The sequence below is a fragment of the Salmo salar genome, chromosome 16, assembly GCF_965601325.2.
Source record: "Salmo salar chromosome 16, fSalSal1, whole genome shotgun sequence".
NCBI classification, from domain to species: Eukaryota; Metazoa; Chordata; class Actinopteri; order Salmoniformes; family Salmonidae; genus Salmo; species Salmo salar.
Window position 1 is genome coordinate 51,792,186 of NC_138306.1, and position 26,146 is coordinate 51,818,331.

Below are 26,146 nucleotides of genomic sequence, written 5' to 3' on the forward strand. Positions count from 1 at the left end.
ACCCTTTTATTCTGTATCACTCAACTCTCATTTATAATGAGTCTTGTTTGTAATGAGAGGGATATAGCTAGATATACAGTATGTATTGATGATGTGTTGTCGTGGATGAATCAGAGGCCTATGCATCATAATTACATGGAGAAATCAAATTTGGAAAGAAAGCTGATGTACTTATAATTCGTAAAACCTTCATTTTTTATCACTTTGAAGTGACACAAATGGCAAATTTAATATTTAATCTATACATTTCGAGATATATATAAAACAAGGGACGTTTTATTTGGGACTTACTATAAGTATGTCTTTAACTTCTTAAATGTAACTACATGTCATCTAAAGTGTAATCTACGTAATCCCCGAAAGTAATTATTTATCATGAGAGGACCATAAACAATAACTACTAATGCTGCATACTATTTTTATCTTTCTGGGAAAAATAGTTATACATTGCTGAGGTGTAGTCCCTTTTGAGGACATAAGCTCAAGTACACAGTACAAATATAATACAAATATGAAATATTTTACATTAAGTATTTCCTATTCAGCAAAACTCTATCAATAAGACTCAAAATGACATATGCTTTCTAAATCAAATTATAAAAACACTAACTATAAGATTTCACCTTCCTTTGTAACTGTAAAATACATATTTGTATGTTTAAAATAAACAATTGAAGAGAACAGTTCTTATAGGAATCTTAAGAAGGTTGTCTCATTTCGCCTCACAAAGGATTGTCAGGTTGGTTCACTTATCAAATCAACTAAGGCATGCTATTACTGTGTATATAATCAGTGCTTGAATTGAGCCGGTGCTCACACCTCTAATTTTTAACCACTTCACTACCGGCATTGCTTATGCTCGAAAATAGTCTGAACTACTGTTGGATAACTGGGTTATTTACTCAGTCATTGGATCTTTACAGGATCCACCTTTTATTCTTGTTATGTTGACATTCTTTCTCAACCATTCCTCTAACCATTCCTCTAACACAACACAGCATGTCAATTCATCAACTAGAACGTTACCGTTCAGTGCCTCAACCTCCATTAGTCCCTACAGTGGCTTGCGAAAGTATTCACCCCCCCTTAGTATTTTTCCTATTTTATTGTCTTACAACCTGGAATTAAAATGGATTTTTGGGGGGTTTGTATCATTTGATTTACACATAATGCCTACTGCTTTGAAGATGCAAAATATTTTTTTATTGTGAAATAAACAAGGAATAAGACCAATTTTCTTTTACTATTCCCCCCCAAAGTCTATACTTTGTAGAGCCACCTTTTTCAGCAATTACAGCTGCACGTCTCTTGGGGTATGTCTCTATAAGCTTGGCACATCTAGCCACTGGGGTTTTGCCCATTCTTCAAGGCAAAAGTTCTCCAGCTTCTTCAAGTTGGATGGGTTCCACTGGTGCACAGCATTCTTTAAGTCATACCACAGATTCTCTATTGGATTGAGGTCTGTACTTTGACTAGGCCATTCCAAGACATTTAAATGTTTCCCCTTAAACCACTCGAGTGTTGCTTTAGCAGTATGCTTAGGGTCATTGTCCTGTTGGAAGGTGAACCTCCGTCCCAGTCTCAAATCTCTGGAAGACTGAAACAGGTTTCCCTCAAGGATTTCCCTGTATTTAGCGCCACCCATCATTCCTTCAATTCTGACCAGTTTCCCAGTCCCTGCCAATGAAAAACATCCCCACAGCATGATGCTGCCACCACCATGCTTCACTGTGGGGATGGTGTTCTCAGGGTGATGAGAGGTGTTGGGTTTGTGCCAGACATAGCGTTTTCCTTGATGGCCAAAAATATCAAATTTCGTCTCATCTGACCAGAGTACCTTCTTCCATATGTTTGGGGAGTCTCCCACATGTCTTTTGGCGAACACCAAATGTGTTTTCTTCTTTTTTTCTTTAAGCAATGGCTCTTTCTGGCCACTCTTCCGTATATATTTACTAAAATAAACTGAAGTAAAAAAATATACAAAAAAAAGAAGGATCAGTGTGGCAGATGTGTTGTTGCCTACCCTTACCACCTGGGGCGGCACGTCAGGAAGTTCAGGATCCAGTTGCAGAGGGAGGTGTTTAGTCCCAGGGTTCTTAACTTAGTGATTAGCTTTGAGGGCACTATGATGTTGAATGCTGAGTTGTAGTCAATGAACAGCATTCTCACATAGGTGTTCCTTTTGTCCAGGTGGGAAAGGGCAGTATGGAGTGCAATACAGATTGCATCATCTGTGGATCTGTTGGGGCGGTATGCAAATTGGAGTGGGTCTAGGGTTTCAGGGATAATGGTGTTGATGTGAGCCATGACCAGCCTTTCAATATCTTGGTTAGTTGGAAAGATGATAGTGGTGGCAGAGTGCTACAGACACTGTGCATAAATTGCCTTCAACCGACTACACAGGTTCTGACATTTTGGGTGGTGTTGGTGACTGGTGAGTGGCATCCATCTTAAGGGCCCATTGTTTTGGCTGATTGTTTGGGAGGCCCAGGAAACAGCCATAAAAGGTTGTCTGTGACCGATCCTAGCGTCTGTGAGCGATCCGAGCGTCTGTGAGCGATCCTAGCGTCTGTGAGCGATCCTAGGGCCATGCTTTCTTACCCTGGCTGACTTATGTGGAGCAGCTCACTAACCCCTAACCTCTGACCCCTCTAACCCTGTCTAATGGGGATGGGGCTCTCTCTTGAAGAAACATTGTTGCACAGGCTTGGTAGATATATCAACTCAGTGGCCTGTCTGCCCTGAGATTGGAAGTTTTGGGAGTACAACCCCGACCCGATGTGTCTCTTCTTGGCACTCAGCATTAAGGAGATAGATTGGGGGTACACGCTACAGAAACAGGTAGATAACTAGTATATCTAGTTCATATACTGTAGATGTAGATGCACTTTATTGTGGCAAAAGTTAGACTACATGTTCTTATCTAAATATCTTTTTCAATAAACAAGGTTTTTTTTAAATGATCTGACAAAGGCCTGGGTTTCCCAGGCAGATTGGAAATGAGACTGTAAGGTGTTATTTTGTGTGAAATGCCACTACAATGAGGCACTGTTATTTCTGATTTTATTTAGCTGCATATTAAATATTTGCACCTCTGGATATATTTTCACAAGCTGCTTTTATGCTATTGTTAATAGCACTTCCTTGTCACAGTGACTCGGTTAAGAGAACACTCTCGTTTCTTTCCTCTTACCCCAGCATAAAAACGAATTCCTTTTGTTTTTGTGCACTGAGGAGTGAAGAGCAATTGATGTCAACATTGCATCCTATTGGTTCAAAAGGCTATAACTCAAGGGGTGTTTTTTTTCTCTCTCTTATATTATTTTTGCCGTCAAAAACCGAGGTTTGTTTACTTCCTTGTCTCTGTTGCCAAGCTATTAAAAGCTGCGTCTCTCTGTAGACCTTAGAGGTAATTAGTCTGGGTTTCTTTCTCACAATAGCAATCACCCATTGGTTATCCTTTATTTTCAGCTCTACCTCGTGTGCCGTTACAACTTAGGGGAATAGTAGTGAGTGTGGCCTGGTAAGGGGAATGTTGAGCTCTGGTCTGGTCTCCACTGTATTCCCTAACATCGCCCGTCAACTCCATACGGACCGTGTGTTTGAATTCCAGAATGTTCCCCAGTATTCCCTCCTCCCTGTCCTTACACCCCCCCCACCTGTCTCCACTGCAGCTAGCAGAAACACATTACCCACAACTCCCCATGTCCTGTCATTCTCCAACTTCTGGAGGGTTTTAGCCTCTCACTTTGAATGGCAGCTGTACTGACGCACTTTCTTTCAATCCCTCCTTTCTCTCTCTCTCTCTCCGTCTGTTTGGGGAACAGGAATGATGAGTCATCCCCCCATCCCCATCGCAGAGCTGGCTGAACACACGGATCTTCTCAAAGCCAACGACAACCTGAAACTCTCCCAGGAGTATGAGGTGAGTGGGCTAGTCTCTGGTGAGGTGGAATGGTGTAGGGGGAAGTTTTCTCTGGACGCTGATCTTGGATCAGTTTGGTGTTTTTCCAACTAATGGTTGAGGTTAGAATTGGGGGAGGGGAAGCTGATCCTAGATCTGTACCTAGGGGAAGGTTTTTACCTTGCTTCTTAGTGAATGAATTGTCTCTCCATCAGCCATCAGTGGTTAACGGTAGATGGCATTGTAGTAGCATGTAATATGATCCAAGTTGGCGTTGTAATATATAATCATTGTTCCATCACAGCCTCTTCCATTGGGCCCAATATAATGAAACGACAGATTCCATTCTATACTTTAAAAGTCCCCCAATGCAATTTCATAATCACAGCAGAAATCACTGAGCACTTATTCAGTCGCAATGTCCCTAGTGTCACACCAGTCAGCTGTTGGTCTGTCAATCCCCATTAAGACTAAGCTGTAGAATAGTGGATCTACACACACACACACACACACACACACACACACACACACACACACACACACACACACACACACACACACACACACACACACACACACACACACACACACACTGGCATGGGGTGAGCATGTAGCCGAGCTGTCGGAGCCCTGAGTGCAGCCAGAGAAGTTAGAAATGAACCCGATGCTGATTAGAAATAAGGATTGCTGAATCAGCTCTTGTTTGTATACCAGCAACATCCTCTTCCTGTATCCCCTAAATCACATGGGCCATTCTGGCCAATGGCATCAGAGCTGCACCAGGGAGAGTTGTGGGAATCGTAGTACCACAGAAAAGCCTTGCTGCATGGTGGTGGATGTTAGGATAATGACTGCTCGCAGCCATACAGTACATCCTCCTCAAATCAATCTGGGTTGGGCCGTGTACCAAATGGACATCCCTTCACACTGGCGAGGCTGAGGAAGAGCAGGGCATTGAGTCGTCAGAACACTTTGGTTCAACGTGAAGTTCTTAATTCATTGTTACTTACGGCTCCTCTCTCTCTCTCTCTCTCTCAATGTCTCGTTCCTCTTCTCCTCTCCCCACTCGCTTTAACCAAATCAAATTGAAAAGTGTAATTGTAATTTTGATATTTTCTTGATGAATGTCTGCTCATCTGGGCGCCTTCGCTTGCCAAGCCAAGACTCTTCTGGCCTGATTGGTTTTTCAAGCAGGGCGGGGTTGGGGGGAGGAGAGGAAAGGATAGGAGAGAGAAGGAAGGAAGCGAGGAGAGGAGATTGGTTAAAGTTCAGGGCTGCAGTGATGGGGCGGAGTATTAGACACACACACACACTCATGCCTACAAGAAAGCGTTACTACACACAGAACAATCCCCTCAGACTTGGGGACGACCAGACAGAGAAAAAGAGAGAGAAGGGAGGGAGGAGAGAGAGAAGGGAGGGAGGAGAGAGAGAAGGGAGGGAGGAGAGAGAAGAGCTCCAGAGACAAGATCTCCTTTGTACAAGGCTGGCTGCTGTTATTTCACTGTAAGGATTGCAGGTAAACTGTTACTTCAGGCTCCCATTTTGACTTTATTTAGCCCCAATCTCTGTTCGCTGCACCGGGCCCTAAGCGAAAACATCCTGCAAGCCAGCGCCAGGAGAGCTCCAGCGCCTGAGAGCGAGCGCCAAATGATAATGGAATACTAAATTACCCTGACAGGAAAATATAATATTTATCCGTAATTCTGATATTCCGAGCGTGGGCAGCATTTGTCTTGCCAGCAGCGTCGGGCCCAGGAACCTGGTTTATTCCCTCCCTCCCTCTCTCTCTCTCTCTCTCTCTCTCTCTCTCTCTCTCTCTCTCTCTCTCTCTCTCTCTCTCTCTCTCTCTCTCCCCTAAGGGAAGAGCTGCCACCAACTTCATCAATATTTTTATTACCATTATGCACCGTCTACTTTAATGATCTTGATAAATTAACCTGCACAGACGTTCTTATTTCAAGGCACCGAGCAGCTGCTAATGATGCTGCTGTTCCCCTGTTATTTTTTTCTCTCACGCTCTCTCTCTCTATTTCTCTCTCTCTCTCTCTCTCTCTCTCTCTCTCTCTCTCTCTCTCTGTATTGTTGTGTTCCTTTCTGTGCTCTCTCTATGTGTCTTTCTCTCTTCTCCTTTCTGAGGGTGTCTGTGTCTGTGTGTCAAATCTAAATCTGAGTGATTGGTTTTTCAAGCAGGACGGGGTAGGGGGAAGGAGAGGATAGGAGAGAGAAGGAAGGAAGGAAGTGAGGAGAGGAGAGGTGGGAGAAGGATAGCTTGGTTAAAGTTCCAGGCTGCAGTGCTGGGGCATCAGGGAGAGGGGCGGAGTATCGTCGGAGACCCCGAGACCGAACAAAGCAGGAGTAGCTTGTGTAGGCTTGGAAACAGGGTAAACAGGTGAGGGAAAGAGGCGTGTTCATAGGTGGGCGTCATCCTCACTCAAAAGTCATAGAAGGGACTGCAGGGGTGGAGCTACTAATCCATCAAGTGTCAGCAGCAACACACCCCCTCCCATAATACCCCACCCCCTTTTGATAGGATCTGTCAGTCATCCCATTGGAAACACCTTTGTGTCAGGGTGAGGGCAGTGGATACCACACTCACTCTATTAGACATCCACTCATGCCCGCAAGAGAGCATTACTACACACAGAACAATCCCCTCAGACTTGGGGACGACCAGACGGAGAAAAAGAGAGAGAAGGGAATGAGGACAGAGAGAAGGGAGGGAGGAGAGAGAAGAGCCCCAGAGACAAGATCTCCTTGTACAAGGCTGGCTGTTGTTGTTTCACTGTAAGGATTGCAGGTAAACTGTTACTTCAGGCTCCCATTTTGACTTTATTTAGCCCCAATCTCTGTTCGCTGCACCTGGCCCTAAGCGAAAACATCCTGCAAGCCAGTGCCAGGAGAGCTCCAGCGCCTGAGAGCGAGCGCCAAATCATAATGGAATACTAAATTACCCTGACTTCGAGCGTGGGCAGCATTTGTCTTGCCAGCAGCGTCGGGCCCAGGAACCTGGTTTATTCTCTCTCTCTCTCTCTCTCTCTCTCTCTCTCTCTCTCCTCTCTCTCTCTCCCCTAAGGGAAGAGCTGCCACCAACTTCATCAATATTTTTATTACCATTATGCACTGTCTACTTTAATGATCTTGATAAATGACTTGCCTAGTTAAATAAAGGTAAAAAAAAAAATAATAATAATTTTAACCTGCACAGGCGATCTTATTTCAAGGCACAGAGCAGCTGCTAATGATGCTGTTGTTCCCTTGTTATTTTTTTTCTTTCTTTCTTTCTCTCTCTCTCTCTCTCTCTCTCCCTCTCCCCCTCTCTCTCTCTCTCTCTCTCTCCCTCTGTCTCTCTCTCTCTCTCTCCCTCTGTCTCTCTCTCTCTCTCTCTCTCTCTCCCTCTCCCCCTCTCTCTCTCTCTCTCTCTCTCTCTCCCTCTGTCTCTCTCTCTCTCTCTCCCTCTGTCTCTCTCTCTCTCTCTCTCTCTGTCTCTCTCTGTCTCTCTCTGTCTCTCTCTCTCTCTCTCTCTGTCTCTCTCTGTCTCTCTCTCTCTCTCTCTCTCTCTCTCTCTCTCTCTCTCTGTCTCTCTCTCTCTGCCTCTCTCTCTCTGTCTTGTTGTGTTCCTTTCTGTGCTCTCTCTCTCTCTCTCCCTCTCCCCCTCTCTCTCTCTCTCTCTCCCTCTGTCTCTCTCTCTCTCTCTCTCTCTGTCTCTGTCTCTCTCTGTCTCTCTCTCTCTCTCTCTCTGTCTCTCTCTCTCTGTCTCTCTCTCTCTGTCTTGTTGTGTTCCTTTCTGTGCTCTCTCTCTCTCTCTCTTTGTCTTTCTCTCCTTCTTTCTGAAGGTGTCTAATTGTGTGTCAAATAAAAATCAAATACCATTTTATTTGTCACATGCTTTGCAAACAACAGGTGTAGACTAGCAGTGAAATGCCTAGTTATGGGTCCTTCCCAACGACAGGTGTAGACTAACAGTGAAATGCCTAGTTACGGGTCCTTCCCAACAACAGGTGTAGACTAACAGTGAAATGCCTAGTTACGGGTCCTTCCCAACAACAGGTGTAGACTAACAGTGAAATGCCCAGTTACGGGTCCTTCCCAACAATGCAGAGAGAAACATAATAGAAATTATAGAAAAATAATAACACAAGGAATAAATACACAATGATTAATGTTAACTAGGCTACATACACAGGGTACCAGTACTGAGTCAATGTGCAGGGGGACGAGGTAATAACATGGCTACATACACAAGGTACCAGTACTGAGTCAATGTGCAGGGGGACGAGGTAATAACATGGCTACATACACAGGGTACCAGTACTGAGTTGATATGCAGGGGGACGAGGTAATAACATGGCTATATACACAGGGTACCAGTACTGAGTCAATGTGCAGGGGGACAAGGTAATAACGTGGCTATATACACAAGGCACCAGTACTGAGTCAATGTGCAGGAGGACCAGGTAATTGAGGTAGATACTGTATGTACATGTATGTACGAATGAAGTGACTAGGCAACAGGATAGATAATAAACAGTAGCAGCAGTGTATGTGACGAGTCAAAAGTGTTAGTACAAAAAGGGTCAATGCAGATAGTCCGGCCAGCTATTTGGTTAACTACTTAACTAACTATTTAACTGTCTTATGGCTTGAGGGTAGAAGCTGTTCAACGTCCTGTTGGTTCCAGACTTGGTGCATCGGTACCGCTTGCCGTTGCGGTAGCAGAGAGAACAGTCTACGACATGGATGGCTGGAGTCGCTGACCATTTTAGGGCCTTCCTCTGACACCGCCTGGTGTAGAGGTCCTGGATGGCAGGGAGCTTGGCCCCAGTGATGTACTGGGCCGTACGCACTACCCTCTGTAGCGCCTTGTGGTCTGATGGAAAGCAGTTGCCATACCAAGCGGTGATGCAGCCAGTCAAGATGCTCTCAATGGTGCAGCTATAGAACCTTTTGAGGATCTGAGGGCCCATGCAAATCTTTTCAGCCTCCTGAAGGGAAAGTGGCGCTATCGTGCCTTCTTCACGACTGTGTTGGTGTGTGTGGACAATGATAATTCGTCAGTGATGTGGACACAGAGGAACTTGAAGCTCTCGACCCTCTCCACTACCCTCTCCACTACCCTCTCCACTACGTCCTGTAACCAACAGGACGTTGAACAGCTTCCACCCCGATGTTGATGGTGGCGAGATCGGCCCTCGGTTTTCTGGGGCCCACTATCAGCTCCTTTGTCTTGCTGACATTGAGCGGGAGGTTGTTGTCCTGGCACCACACTGCCAGGTCACTGACCTCTTCCTTCTCATCGTAGTCAGTGATCAGGCCTACCACTGTCGTGTCGTCAGTAAACTGTTCACCCAGTTGTGAGTGAACAAGGAGTATAGGAGGGGACTAAGCATGCGTGGCGGATGTGTTGTTGCCTACCTTTACCACCTTGGGGCGGCCCGTCAGGAAGTCTAGGATCCAGTTGCAGAGGGAGGTGTTTAATCCCAGGGTCTTGACCTTAATGATGAGCTTTATGGGCACTAGGGTGTTGATCGCTGAGCTACAGTATAGTCAATGAACAGCATTCTCACATAGGTGACCCGCTGGTCCAGGCTTGAAACGTGTGTGTCTGTTCGCGTCTGTCCCCACAGTCCATCGATCCAGGCCAGCAGTTTACATGGGAACACTCCAACCTGGAGGTGAACAAGCCTAAAAACCGCTACGCCAATGTCATCGCCTACGACCACTCCCGCGTCATCCTTGCACCCATCGAAGGTAAGACCATAACACTTTTTGGCACTTTTCACCCCCCAATTGCAATTGTAATACTTTATATTGGTCTATTCTGTCCTGTTGTCCAGGGTTTAAAGGTCATTGGTGTTGAGACCAGGCAGTGAGTTATCTGGTTTAGTTATGTTTAAAAACGCTTAAATCAGGCAATTAACATGCAGTCCACAGAGCTGCTATCTGCTAGTCCTCATTGCTTGGTTAGTCATATTAGCTTAGTCCCCTAGGTCAGTCACATCTGGTTGTGACGATGACACGCATAACCAATCAATTATAGAGATATCTACCAGACATCACCACAAGATACATCTGAGAAACGCAGCAAGAGGAGTCTTTAGGACATTGACAGAGGAGCTCAGCCTTCAGCAGTGAAAGTCTTCTGACATTCAACATAGCCAGGAGAACACTTCACACTTCACCCTTCAACCCTGCCAATCTCTCAACCTTTCTCAAACTCTCTCAACCTCTCTCAACCTCTCTCAAACTCTCTCAACCTCTCTCAACCTTTATCTGTTTTTCATTCTGACTTGATTTTGACAGTTCACTATAGGCCCAATTTGAAAGTGCGACAATACGCATTACAGAATCATCCCCTGGCAAAGCGTCCATAAATACATAAATTAATCAAGTCTGAAATTTCCATTTTACAGTGCAGTGATTTTGCCATTAGTCGCAGCAGTAGAACAATTCATGCACGCAGCCATTCTCTGTTCACCTAGCTATGACTAACGCCAAAGTGCCACAATCGTATTGTGCAACGTTGAATTCTTTTTAATGGCGTTAGCCTTTTCTCTCTCTCTCTCTCTCTCTCTCTCTCTCTCTCTCTCTCTCTCTCTCTCTCTCTCTCTCTCTCTCTCTCTCGCTCTCTCCCCCTCGCTCTCTCTTTCTCTCTCTCTCTCTCTTTCCCCCTCGCTCTCTCTTTCTCTCCCCCTGATTGTTGCTGCACTCTTTGTCACGTCTCCCCACTCTTAAATTAGCCCAGTCGAGTGTTTCATTGTTTGTCGCTCGAGTGAGAATACGTCAGTTAAGGAACGTGATTGGTCGACGCTGCGGCAGCCATTGCAGTCTATTTAAGCATTCAAGAGTATTTTAACTAGTAGGTTATAAGTCTGATAAAGGAAGACGTGTGACATTCAACTGCCTTTTATTTGTTGATCAAAGAGTAGACTGTAGAGTAGATAATAGTAGATAAAATAACTAGACTCATTGAGGTTAGATATACGCTGTGCCTAGTCAGGAATAGAGGGGTAGATACAGAGGAGACCTGCTAATGACAGAGCTGTATTATGTCCACATGAATAGGAACATTTGCATACACACAGACTATGGCTATATTTGACAGAGAGGAGATGTGAGCTACATTTTAATCTCTCACTCTCACACACTCCCACACACACACACACACAAAGATATAGACCTATTTTCAACACACACACACAAAATCAAACACACTGCGGGGCAAACACACACACTTGCCCAGCCTGCGTGCAGGACGGCTGCTTTACTGCGTGCTCCTCCGTCTTACAGCACGCTCCTCTGTCTTACAGCACGCTCCTCCAGCTTACTGCACGCTCCTCCATCTTACAGCACGCTCCTCCATCTTACTGCACGCTCCTCCATCTTACTGCATGCTCCTCCGTCTTACAGCACGCTCCTCCGTCTTACAGCACGCTCCTCCGTCTTACAGCACGCTCCTCCATCTTACTGCACGCTCCTCCGTCTTACAGCACGCTCCTCCATCTTACTGCACGCTCCTCCATCTTACTGCACAATCCTCCATCTTACAGCACGCTCCTCCATCTTACAGCACGCTCCTCCATCTTACAGCACGCTCCTCCATCTTACAGCACGCTCCTCCGTCTTACAGCACGCTCCTCCATCTTACAGCACGCTCCTCCATCTTACAGCACGCTCCTCCATCTTACAGCACGCTCCTCCGTCTTACAGCACGCTCCTCCATCTTACAGCACGCTCCTCCGTCTTACAGCACATTCCTCCATCTTACAGCACGCTCCTCCATCTTACTGCACGCTCCTCCATCTTACCACACAATCCTCCATCTTACAGCACGCTCCTCCATCTTACTGCACGCTCCTCCATCTTACTGCACGCTCCTCCATCTTATGGTACGCCCCTCCATCTTACTGCATGCTCCTCCATCTTACTGCACGCTCCTCCGTCTTATGGCACGCTCCTCCATCTTACTACACAATCCTCCATCTTACAGCACGCTCCTCCATCTTACTGCACACTCCTCCGTCTTACAGCACGCTCCTCCATCTTACAGCACGCTCCTCCATCTTACAGCACATTCCTCCATCTTACAGCACACTCCTCCATCTTACAGCACATTCCTCCGTCTTACAGCACATTCCTCCGTCTTACAGCACGCTCCTCCGTCTTACTGCACGATCCTCCATCTTACTGCACGCTCCCCCATCTTACTGCACGCTCCTCCATCTTACAGCACGCTCCTCCATCTTACTGCACGCTCCCCCATCTTACTGCACGCTCCTCCATCTTACTACACATTCCTCCATCTTACAGCACGCTCTTCCATCTTACAGCACGCTCCTCCGTCTTACTGCACAATCCTCCATCTTACAGCACGCTCCTCCATCTTACAGCACGCTCCTCCATCTTACAGCACGCTCCTCCGTCTTACAGCACGCTCCTCCGTCTAACAGCACGCTCCTCCGTCTTACTGCACGCTCCTCCATCTTACAGCACGCTCCTCCATCTTACAGCACGCTCCTCCGTCTTACAGCACGCTCCTCCATCTTACAGCACGCTCCTCCGTCTTACAGCACATTCCTCCATCTTACAGCACGCTCCTCCATCTTACAGCACATTCCTCTGTCTTACAGCACGCTCCTCCATCTTACTGCACGCTCCTCCATCTTACTACACAATCCTCCATCTTACAGCACGCTCCTCCATCTTACTGCACGCTCCTCCATCTTACAGCACGCTCCTCCGTCTTACAGCACGCTCCTCCGTCTTACAGCACGCTCCTCCGTCTTACAGCACGCTCCTCCATCTTAAAGCACGCTCCTCCATCTTACAGCACGCTCCTCCATCTTACAGCACGCTCCTCCGTCTTACAGCACGCTCCTCCATCTTACAGCACGCTCCTCCGTCTTACAGCACATTCCTCCATCTTACAGCACGCTCCTCCATCTTACAGCACATTCCTCTGTCTTACAGCACGCTCCTCTGTCTTACTGCACGCTCCTCCATCTTACTACACAATCCTCCATCTTACAGCACGCTCCTCCATCTTACTGCACGCTCCTCCATCTTACTGCACGCTCCTCCATCTTATGGCACGCCCCTCCATCTTACTGCATGCTCCTCCATCTTACTGCACGCTCCTCCGTCTTATGGCACGCTCCTCCATCTTACTACACAATCCTCCATCTTACAGCACGCTCCTCCATCTTACTGCACGCTCCTCCGTCTTACAGCACGCTCCTCCGTCTTACTGCACGCTCCTCCATCTTACAGCACGCTCCTCCATCTTACAGCACGCTCCTCCGTCTTACAGCACGCTCCTCCATCTTACAGCACGCTCCTCCGTCTTACAGCACATTCCTCCATCTTACAGCACGCTCCTCCATCTTACAGCACATTCCTCCGTCTTACAGCACGCTCCTCCATCTTACTGCACGCTCCTCCATCTTACTACACAATCCTCCATCTTACAGCACGCTCCTCCATCTTACTGCACGCTCCTCCATCTTACAGCACGCTCCTCCGTCTTACAGCACGCTCCTCCGTCTTACAGCACGCTCCTCCGTCTTACAGCACGCTCCTCCATCTTAAAGCACGCTCCTCCATCTTACAGCACGCTCCTCCATCTTACAGCACGCTCCTCCGTCTTACAGCACGCTCCTCCATCTTACAGCACGCTCCTCCGTCTTACAGCACATTCCTCCATCTTACAGCACGCTCCTCCATCTTACAGCACATTCCTCTGTCTTACAGCACGCTCCTCCATCTTACTGCACGCTCCTCCATCTTACTACACAATCCTCCATCTTACAGCACGCTCCTCCATCTTACTGCACGCTCCTCCATCTTACTGCACGCTCCTCCATCTTATGGCACGCCCCTCCATCTTACTGCATGCTCCTCCATCTTACTGCACGCTCCTCCGTCTTATGGCACGCTCCTCCATCTTACTACACAATCCTCCATCTTACAGCACGCTCCTCCATCTTACTGCACGCTCCTCCGTCTTACAGCACGCTCCTCCATCTTACAGCACGCTCCTCCATCTTACAGCACGCTCCTCCATCTTACTACACATTGCTCCATCTTACAGCACGCTCTTCCATCTTACAGCACGCTCCTCCGTCTTACAGCACACTCCTCCATCTTACAGCACGCTCCTCCATCTTACAGCACGCTCCTCCGTCTTACAGCACGCTTCTCCGTCTTACAGCACGCTCCTCCATCTTACTGCACGCTCCTCCATCTTACAGCACGCTCCTCCATCTTACTACGCACTCCTCCATCTTACTGCACACTCCTCCATCTTACTGCACGCTCCTCCATCTTACGGCACACTCCTCCATCTTACTACACAATCCTCCATCTTACAGCACGCTCCTCCATCTTACAGCATGCTCCTCCATCTTACTACACGCCCCTCCATCTTACTGCACGCTCCTCCATCTTACTGCACAATCCTCCATCTTACTGCACGCTCCTCCATCTTACTGCACAATCCTCCATCTTACAGCACGCTCCTCCATCTTACAGCACGCTCCTCCATCTTACTGCATGCTCCTCCATCTTACTACACATTCCTCCATCTTACAGCACGCTCTTCCATCTTACAGCACGCTCCTCCATCTTACTGCACGCTCCTCCGTCTTACTGCACGCTCCTCCATCTTACAGCACGCTCCTCCATCTTACTGCACGCTCCTCCATCTTACTGCACGTTCCTCCATCTTACTGCACGCTCCTCCGTCTTAGGGCACGCCCCTCCATCTTACTACACGCTCCTCCATCTTACAGCACGCTCCTCCATCTTACTACACGCCCCTCCATCTTACTACATGCCCATCCATCTTACTACGCGCTCCTCCATCTTACAGCATGCTCCTCCATCTTACTGCAAGCTCCTCCATCTTACTGCACGCTCCTCCATCTTAAGGCACGCTCCTCCGTCTTACTACACGCTCCTCCGTCTTACTACACACTCCTCCATCTTACTGCACGCCCCTCCATCTTACAGCACGCTCCTCCATCTTACTGCACGCCCCTCCATCTTACTGCACAATCCTCCATCTTACTGCACGCTCCTCCATCTTACTGTACAATCCTCCATCTTACAGCACGCTCCTCCATCTTACAGCACGCTCCTCCATCTTACTGCACGCTCCTCCATCTTACTACACATTCCTCCATCTTACAGCACGCTCTTCCATCTTACAGCACGCTCCTCCATCTTACTGCACGCTCCTCCGTCTTACTGCACGCTCCTCCATCTTACAGCACACTCCTCTATCTTACTGCACGCTCCTCCATCTTACTGCACGTTCCTCCATCTTACTGCACGCTCCTCCGTCTTACGGCACGCCCCTCCATCTTACTACACGCTCCTCCATCTTACAGCACGCTCCTCCATCTTACTACACGCCCCTCCATCTTACTACATGCCCATCCATCTTACTACGCGCTCCTCCATCTTACAGCATGCTCCTCCATCGTACTGCAAGCTCCTCCATCTTACTGCACGCTCCTCCGTCTTACTACACACTCCTCCATCTTACTGCACGCCCCTCCATCTTACAGCACGCTCCTCCATCTTACTGCACGCCCCTCCATCTTACAGCACGCTCCTCCATCTTACTACGCACTCCTCCATCTTACTGCACAATCCTCCATCTTACTGCACGCCCCTCCATCGTACTACACACCCCTCCATCTTACTACACGCTCCTCCATCTTACTGCACACTTCTCCATCTTACTGCACACTCCTCCATCTTACTGCACACGCCTCCATCTTACTGCACGCTCCTCCATCTTACGGCACGCTCCTCCATCTTACGGCACGCTCCTCCATCTGACTGCACACTCCTCCATCTTACAGCACGCTCCTCCATCTTACTACACGCCCCTCCATCTTACTGCACGCTCCTGCATCTTACTGCACGCTTTCCATCTTAAGGCACACTCCTCCGTCTTACTGCACGATTTCCATCTTACGGCACGCTCCTCCATCTTACGGCACGCTCCTCCATCTTACGGCATGCTCCTCCATCTTACGGCACGCTCCTCCATCTTACTACACGCCCCTGCATCTTACTGCACGCTCCTCCATCTTACTGCACGCTCCTCCATCTTACTGCACGCTCCTCCATCTTACGGCACGCTCCTCCATCTTACTGCACGATCATCAAATCTTACTGCACGCTCCTCGAATCTTACTGCACGCACCTCCATCTTACGGCACGCTCCTCCATCTTACTGCACGCTCCTCCATCTTACTACACATTCCTCCATCTTACTGCACATTCCTCCATCTTACTGCACGCCCCTCCATCTTACTGCACGCTCCTCCATCTTACTGCACATTCCTCCATCTTACTACACGCTCCTCCAGCTTACGGCACGCTCCTCCATCTTACCGCACATTCCTCCATCTTACTGCACGCCCCTCCATCTTACTGCACGCTTTCCATCTTACTGCACACTCCTCCATCTTACGGCACGCTCCTCCATCTTACTGCACGATCATCAAATCTTACTGCACGCTCCTCGAATCTTACTGCACGCACCTTCATCTTACGGCACGCGCCTCCATCTTACTGCAAGCTCCTCCATCTTACTACACGCCCCTCCATCTTACTGCATGCTTCTCCGTCTTACTACATGCTCCTCCGTCTTACAGCACGCTCCTCTATCTTACTACACACTCCTCCATCTTACTACACACTCCTCCATCTTACTGCACGCTCCTCCATCTTACTGCACGCTCCTCCATCTTACTGCACGCTCCTCCATCTTACTGCACGCTCCTCCATCTTACTGCACGTTCCTCCGTCTTATGGCACACTCCTCCATCTTACAGCACGCTCCTCCATCTTACTGCACGCTCCCCCATCTTACTGCACGCTCCTCCATCTTACTACACACTCCTCCATCTTACAGCACGCTCCTCCATCTTACGGCACGCTCCTCTATCTTACTGCACGCCCCTCCATTTTACTGCACGCTTTCCATCTTACTGCACACTCCTCCATCTTACGGCATGCTCCTCCATCTTACTGCACGCTCCTCCATCTTACTGCACGCTCCTCAAATCTTACTGCACTCTCCTTGAATCTTACTGCACGCTCCTCCATCTTACGGCACGCTCCTCCATCTTACTACACGCTCCTCCATCTTACTGCACGCTTCTCCATCTTACTGCACTCTCCTCCATCTTACGGCACGCTCCTCCATCTTACGGCACCCTCCTCCATCTTACGGCACGCTCCTCCATCTTACAGCACGCTCCTCCATCTTACAGCACGCTCCTCCATCTTACTACACACTCCTCCATCTTACTGCACGCTCCTCCATCTTACTGCACGCTCCTCCATCTTACTGCACACTCCTCCATCTTACTGCACGCTCCTCAAATCTTACTGCACGCTCCTTGAATCTTACTGCATGCTCCAGCATCAACACTAAATCACAGCCACAACATCATGCTAGAGAAAGATATAAACAAAATGTAAAGAGAGAGAGCGAGAGAGAGGAAGGAGAGGCATTAAAGAAAGGTGTTAAGAGGGAGCACTATGTAAGAAAGGTGTTAAGATGGAGCACTATGTAAGAAAGGTGTTAAGAGGAAGCACTATGTAAGAACTCAGCGATAAGTGCAATAAGAACTTCACTAAAAAGAAATCGCCTGGAGCCCCATCAGAATTGACCACTTGGCCTGTTAACCACCAACCATTCTAGAGATTGTCCCTCAATTCAACTCAATTACTGTCTTCTCTCTGTTCCCAGGTATTACTGGCAGTGATTATATCAACGCCAACTACATAGACGGCTACAGGAAGCAGAATGCCTACATGGCTACGCAGGGCCCGCTGCCCGAGACGTTCGGGGACTTCTGGAGGATGGTGTGGGAACAGAGAGCAGCCACTGTGGTCATGATGACCAGACTGGAAGAGAAATCACGGGTAAGTAACTATAGAATTGAATCTGGTGTTCCCCTTGGATCGGTGTTGGGACGACTTGTTTTCTGACCAAAAACAGAATTTACAGAAAAAAATTATTTGGAAATTCTGCAGTGTAACTGAGGAAAGTATAAGAAGCGCAGAGGGACCGAGAATATTTTCTGACTTTAGTTCAGTGTTTCCTATAGTTAAGCCATCAGCATAGGCATTTAGAATTGCCCTACAACAATATAACGAATACCTGGAATCCGCCTTAGAAACCAACCTTACCAACCTTACCTCAGGTGTCTAACCTCATCTTCTTTAACCCCCCCATCTCCGCCCCTGTCAGATACCATCAGGGTTAGCAGGCGTCCAGCGTTCACTACGAACGCAAGGAGAGCGTTAGAGCGATGCGTTTCCTGCACTAGCTGTCACAACGCATCAGGGCCTGGGGGGGGGGGCTCCATGTTGAATGAATCTTCATCAGGTTAAATAGAATGGACAGCGTGAGTGAGTGTTGGGGGGGCAGTGTGGGGTTGTCTTGGACACACTGTGGTGGATCTCTGCTGGAAAGGAAACATTTAGCCATCTTTGATTGGTCCTCGTTGCTAGGGGAGGGGGGTGAAGCCTACGGGGAGGGTTGGGGGGGTGGGGGTGAAGCCTACAGTGGAGAAGATGTGAAGGAGAGAGAAACAGTCCTGGAATGGAGAAGATGTGAAGGAGAGAGAAACAGTCCTGCAGTGTTCAGGAAGATGTGAAGTAGAGAGAAGCAGTGCTGCAGTGTTCAGGAAGATGTGAAGTAGAGAGAAACAGTCCTGGAGTGTTCAGGAAGATGTGAAGTAGAGAGAAACAGTCCTGGAGTGTTCAGGAAGATGTGAAGTAGAGAGAAGCAGTGCTGCAGTGTTCAGGAAGATGTGAAGTAGAGAGAAACAGTCCTGCAGTGTTCAGGAAGATGTGAAGTAGAGAGAAGCAGTGCTGCAGTGTTCAGGAAGATGTGAAGTAGAGAGAAGCAGTGCTGCAGTGTTCAGGAAGATGTGAAGTAGAGAGAAGCAGTGCTGCAGTGTTCAGGAAGATGTGAAGTAGAGAGAAGCAGTGCTGCAGTGTTCAGGAAGATGTGAAGGAGAGAGAAACAGTCCTGCAGTGTTCAGGAAGATGTGAAGTAGAGAGAAGCAGTGCTGCAGTGTTCAGGAAGATGTGAAGTAGAGAGAAGCAGTGCTGCAGTGTTCAGGAAGATGTGAAGTAGAGAGAAGCAGTGCTGCAGTGTTCAGGAAGATGTGAAGTAGAGAGAAGCAGTGCTGCAGTGTTCAGGAAGATGTGAAGTAGAGAGAAGCAGTCCTGCAGTGTTCAGGAAGATGTGAAGTAGAGAGAAGCAGTGCTGCTGTGTTTCAGTGAGCCCGCACGCTGTTTTCTTTTTAGGATGGCTGGAATGGGGTTTACAATATAATAGAGTCTGTGTGATTGTTTTGTGCAGTGTGTGTGAGTGAGTGCGTGCATGCTCGCGTACGTGTTTTCATTGATGTTTGTGTACTCAGCCCCCTCTTCTCCTCTCTCCTCAGATCAAGTGTGACCAGTACTGGCCCAGTCGAGGCACAGAGACCTATGGTATGACCCAGGTGACTCTACTGGATACCATAGAGCTGGCCACCTTCTGTGTTCGCACTTTCTCCCTGCACAAGGTACGAGTGAGTACACAACTTTACTCCACCCATACTGCATAATAACACACTCATTTCACACTATGTTGAGCAGGGTTGTGGTGAAATCCATTTAAATTTCAGTCAATTCATAAAGTAAACCAAATTCCAATTCCAATTCTTTCCTCATTGAAAACCATTGAAGAGAATTTGAATTTCAGTATACTTTCTGAATTGACTGGTATTCAAATGGAATTGACCCCAACTCTGGTGTGGAGCTATAATTTACACTGTAGTGTACACACGAGCAAAACACACCTTACTACATTACACATTTCAAACTACATAACAGCATTTAATCGTAAGTTAGCGTTTCATTGTTAGTCCACACCTGTTGCTTACGAAGCACGTGACAAATACAATTTGATTTGATTTAATCACACTCCCTACTGCTATTCTAAACTCTACTTTAGTATCTAAATCACATACTCCCTTAACAATCTAGCTACAACTTCATACTACTCCAGTCCAGACTGTTATCTCAAGGCAAGTTATTACCCTAACCCCAACTTCCTCAGCCTGGTCTCAAAGACTAGACGTAACATAGTAAATGTAAATCTGAGACACTGAAATTATATGATATATTACGTTGTTATGGTTAAATAAGACAAAGGTTACTTAAAAAAAACGAAAGAAGGGTGGTTGGTTGGGGTGCATTGGTGGACGTATAATGTGGATGTATAGCAATCCAAAGGTTGCATGTTCGAATCTCATCACGGGCAACTTCAGCATTTTTGCTAATTAACAACTTTGTAAGTACTTACTACTTTGTAGTTACTTTGCAACTACTTAGCATCAATGTTCCCTCTCATTTTTGTCATCAATGAGCAAATTTCAGGTCTGCTGAGCACAAACTTGAACGTTGTGAAAATTCTTTGCAACTTCTGGCACGAGGCTGTACCCGCTTTAAGTTAGCTTTAAGTTAGTTTTACCCGCTTTAAGTTAGTTTTAACAGCGGTCAAGTAGGCTACTGTGGCCATTTGATCATAGTGTAGACCTACCAGAGTGGCCTACCATCAAAGAAATGCAGAAAATGCATCCCATAACATTTTAACATGGAAATAGCTGTTCTATCATTCAGCCTACAGTAACAGCCAATGTGTGGTGTTCAATGTAGGCCTACATTCCATGAGAAAAAACATGCAGGACTTGACATGAACCTGTTTATCCACTTGTCCTTCAGACAAGGAGGTGACTGAACATGTTGTTGTGTTGTTTGATGCAAGAAACCACTTTACAAAATAAAATGCATTATTAATCTCATACCATTACTACAGAGAATCAGAAATTATGCTACCCTCTGCCTATTGGCTACTTAGCATATTCAAACCTGTCTCAAAATAAAACACTGCCCCTTTAAAACAAAACAAAACTCTTCATCTGACTGGCTTTTAAAAGATGTCTAGAAATGAACACATTTTGTGCTCTTGTAGGAAGCAATCACTCCCCTATTATTGACTATAAATGATCTATAACTGGGTTAATAACTAACTAACTAACTAGTAATCACTCTCCTATTGTTGACTACTAATGATCTATAACTGGGTTAATAACTCACTAACTAGTAATCACTCTCCTATTGTTGACTACTAATGATCTATAACTGGACTAATAACTAACTAACTAACTAGTAATCACTCCCCTATTGTTGACTACTAATGATCTATAACTGGACTAATAACTCACTAACTAGTAATCACTCCCCTATTGCTGACTACTAATGATCTATAACTGGGTTAATAACTAACTAACTAGTAATCACTCTCCTATTGTTGACTACTAATGATCTATAACTGGACTAATAACTAACTAACTAGTAATCACTCCCCTATTGTTGACTACTAATGATCTATAACTGGACTAATAACTCACTAACTAACTAGTAATCACTCCCCTATTGTTGACTACTAATGATCTATAACTGGACTAATAACTCACTAACTAACTAGTAATCACTCCCCTATTGTTGACTACTAATGATTTATAACTGGGTTAATAACTCACTAACTAGTAACCACTCCCCTATTGTTGACTACTAATGATCTATAACTGGACTAATAACTCACTAACTAGTAATCACTCCCCTATTGTTGACTACTAATGATCTATAACTGGGTTAATAACTCACTAACTAGTAATCACTCCCCTATTGTTGACTACTAATGATCTATAACTGGACTAATAACTCACTAACTAACTAGTAATCACTCCCCTATTGTTGACTACTAATGATCTATAACTGGGTTAATAACTCACTAACTAACTAGTAATCACTCCCCTATTGTTGACTACTAATGATCTATAACTGGACTAATAACTCACTAACTAACTAGTAATCACTCCCCTATTGTTGACTACTAATGATCTATAACTGGACTAATAACTCACTAACTAGTAATCACTCCCCTATTGCTGACTACTAATGATCTATAACTGGGTTAATAACTAACTAACTAGTAATCACTCTCCTATTGTTGACTACTAATGATCTATAACTGGACTAATAACAAACTAACTAGTAATCACTCCCCTATTGTTGACTACTAATGATCTATAACTGGGTTAATAACTAACTAACTAACTAGTAATCACTCCCCTATTGTTGACTACTAATGATCTATAACTGGGTTAATAACTAACTAACTAACTAGTAATCACTCCCCTATTGCTGACTACTAATGGTCTATAACTGGACTAATAACTCACTAACTAGTAATCACTCCCCTATTGCTGACTACTAATGATCTATAACTGGGTTAATAACTAACTAACTAACTAGTAATCACTCCCCTATTGTTGACTACTAATGATCTATAACTGGACTAATAACTCACTAACTAACTAGTAATCACTCCCCTATTGTTGACTACTAATGATCTATAACTGGGTTAATAACTCACTAACTAGTAACCACTCCCCTATTGTTGACTACTAATGATCTATAACTGGACTAATAACTCACTAACTAGTAATCACTCCCCTATTGTTGACTACTAATGATCTATAACTGGGTTAATAACTCACTAACTAGTAATCACTCCCCTATTGTTGACTACTAATGATCTATAACTGGGTTAATAACTCACTAACTAACTAGTAATCACTCCCCTATTGTTGACTACTAATGATCTATAACTGGGTTAATAACTAACTAACTAACTAGTAATCACTCCCCTATTGTTGACTACTAATGATCTATAACTGGGTTAATAACTCACTAACTAGTAATCACTCCCCTATTGTTGACTACTAATGATCTATAACTGGACTAATAACTCACTAACTAGCTAGTAATCACTCCCCTATTGTTGACTACTAATGATCTATAACTGGACTAATAACTAACTAACTAACTAGTAATCACTCCCCTATTGTTGACTACTAATGATCTATAACTGGACTAATAACTCACTAACTAACTAGTAATCACTCCCCTATTGTTGACTACTAATGATCTATAACTGGACTAATAACTAACTAACTAACTAGTAATCACTCCCCTATTGTTGACTACTAATGATCTATAACTGGACTAATAACTCACTAACTAACTAGTAATCACTCCCCTATTGTTGACTACTAATGATCTATAACTGGACTAATAACTAACTAACTAACTAGTAATCACTCCCCTATTGTTGACTACTAATGATCTATAACTGGACTAATAACTCACTAACTAGTAATCACTCCCCTATTGCTGACTACTAATGATCTATAACTGGGTTAATAACTCACTAACTAACTAGTAATCAGTCCCCTATTGTTGACTACTAATGATCTATAACTGGACTAATAACTCACTAACTAACTAGTAATCACTCCCCTATTGTTGACTACTAATGATCTATAACTGGACTAATAACTCACTAACTAACTAGTAATCACTCCCCTATTGCTGACTACTAATGATCTATAACTGGGTTAATAACTAACTAACTAGTAATCACTCTCCTATTGTTGACTACTAATGATCTATAACTGGACTAATAACTAACTAACTAACTATCAATCACTCCCCTATTGTTGACTACTAATGATCTATAACTGGGTTAATATCTCTAACTATCAAAGGATATGAACAAACGTTCACACGTCGCTACATGCAGCTCTCGCTTTGATCTCAAAACAAACTCACCTACTCACGCTGTAAACAAAGTCCAGTTCAAAGTGAATGGCACAGATCCATATATGGCAATGGTCTATTGGTATATAGGCCTTCTGCAGCTCTGATTGGTTATGGTTAACTGGCTGAGTAGTGCATGTCAATGCAATAGAATCTTACTCCGATGCGTTCTGCCTACAACAAAATCAAATGGTATATGTCACATGCACCGAATACAAGAGGTGTAGTCCTTGCAGTGAAATGCTTACTTTAGTTCAGTGTCTGCAAACCCTTAACCAGCAATGCAGTTTTAAGAAAAATACATAAAAACATAAGAAATAAAAGTAACAAATAATTAAAGAACAGCAGTAAAATAACAATTGCGTAGTTCATTTTTTTTCTCAGTATGTTGCATTGATTCGATCACAATTTCCACAGTAAAGAGAAACGTTGATAGTGTTTTTTTATTTATTTTACAAGGCAAGTCAGTTAAGAAGAAATTCTTATTTTCAACGACGGCCTAGGAACAGTGGGTTAACTGCCTTGTTCAGGGGCAGAACGACAGATTTTTACCTTGTCAGCTCGGGGATTCAATTTTGCAATCTTCTGGTTACTAGTCCAACGCTCTAACCACTAGGCTACCTGCTGCCCTGAACTAATGGGGGAAACTCTAGAAAGTTGAGTGAAGTTCAATCTCGTGCTTCTCTGCACACGCTGATATTCTTCTGAGTGGCAGTCCCGGGAGAATATTGCTTAGCGTGTTAGCTAACCCTAACCTTAACCTTAACCCTTTAACCTAAATCCTAACCCTAACCTTAACTCTAACCTCTAGCCTAGCTAACATTAGCCACCTAGCTAATGTTAGCATAAGCCACGTAGTTAACATTAGCCAAAACATTGCTAACATATCATACGTTTTGCTAATTCGTAACATATTGCACAAATTGCAATTCGTAACATATCATACAAATTGTATTTCATCACATATATGAAATGAATGATGGACATCCAAAAATTAAGACATACCATACGGAATGTAACATGTTAATCTAATTGGAGTGTTAGGTTTTTACATTTACTATGTTACATCTACCCAAGTCCAGGTTGCCATTTTGTTTTAAGCTATCTGGTCACACAGGAGTGCCTAAGAAGTCAATATCTTCATCTTGCCTTCTTGCATAGGCTTGGTGGAATACTCCCTATGTTTCCTTCACCCATCCAGTTGTTTCAGCCGAGGCTTTGTTTGTATGTTTCTGTGAGGCCATCTGAGGAGAAGCCACTGTGGAAGTAATGTGAGAGGAATAAGAACTTGTCTGAATGCGATATGAGCTAATATATGCTGGTCTTACCTGGTGGGCCCTGGGGATAGCAAGCCCTTTTGGAGCCTGTCAGTCTGTCTGTCTGTATCCATGTATTGTATTGGCTCCCCTACTCAAACTCACAAACAGTGTGTTTCTCTGAGCCAACACAACATTCTGCATCCAACAGGCAAATAAAGAACCGAATGGTGGGGAACAGAACTCACAAACAGTGTATTTCTCTGAGCTAACACAACATCCTGCATCCAACAGTTAAATAAAGAACCGAATGGTGGGGAACAGAACTCACAAACAGTGTATTTCTCTGAGCTAACACAACATCCTGCATCCAACAGTTAAATAAAGAACCGAATGGTGGGGAACAGAACTCACAAACAGTGTATTTCTCTGAGCTAACACAACATCCTGCATCCAACAGTTAAATAAACAACTGAATGGTTGGGAAGGAGAGGGAAATAGTTTACTTAGGCATCTTTCTCTTCATCTTTCTTTCTCTCTCCTCTCTCCTCTCTCTCTCTCTCTCTCTCTCTCTCTCTCATATCTCTCTCTCTCTTCATCTTTCTTTCTCTCTCCTCATCTCTCTCTCTCTCATATCTCTCTCTCTCTCTCTCTTCATCTTTCTTTCTCTCATCTCTCTCTCATCTCTTTCTCTCATAATCGTTCTCTCTCATCTCTCTCTCTTTCTCTCTCTCATCTCTCTCTCTTTCTCTCTCTCTTTCTCCCTTGAAACTATTTACATCCTCCCCTTCTTTCCAGACCTCTCCCCTCTTTCTCTCTCGTTCACCGTCCATCATCTTTTAATGTCCGTCTGCCAAGCACTTAGCTAAGTGAGCGGAAGAAAATGCTACATGCATAATTGTCAGACTGCTCATATCCCAGCTGCCCCAAACACTTGGCAGCCAAGCCAACATACAAGTGTATAGCTAGAAAACGAGACATGGGTGTTTCGGAGAGAGGAGAGGGAAGGGGGAGTGGAGATCTAAGGGTCAGACGCTTCCAAGGAAATGTCTCTTTAACAGGTAGGCTAGTTAGTAGCACTGGTCCTTTTGGGCTGGTTAGAATTCACAGTTTGCAGCTTTTTGGGCTTGTTGTTGTGTACATCTGTTGGTGTACAGCATCCTGTCAACCCGTCCCTCTACATTCCTCATTACTCTCTATACTTCACCACCCTGCTCTCTCTACCCCTTTTTTCTTC

The 26,146-nt window shown here is 45.2% G+C and overlaps 1 protein-coding gene across 7 annotated transcripts in view; it reads left to right on the forward strand.

Moving 5' to 3' along the window:
* ptprsa (protein tyrosine phosphatase receptor type Sa) overlaps window positions 1–26,146 on the forward strand; it is a 422,798-nt gene that overhangs the window by 353,497 nt on the left and 43,155 nt on the right. For 4 of the 7 annotated variants that reach the window (XM_082962769.1, XM_082962772.1, XM_082962773.1 and 1 more), the window contains 4 exons: window positions 3,828–3,925; window positions 9,532–9,655; window positions 17,679–17,854; window positions 19,390–19,515. In XM_082962769.1, coding sequence (XP_082818895.1) covers window positions 3,828–3,925; window positions 9,532–9,655; window positions 17,679–17,854; window positions 19,390–19,515 — 524 coding nt within the window. The remainder of the gene's footprint in view (window positions 1–3,827; window positions 3,926–9,531; window positions 9,656–17,678; window positions 17,855–19,389; window positions 19,516–26,146) is intronic. The other 3 variants (XM_082962771.1, XM_045697375.2, XM_082962774.1) reach the window with 1 other exon arrangement.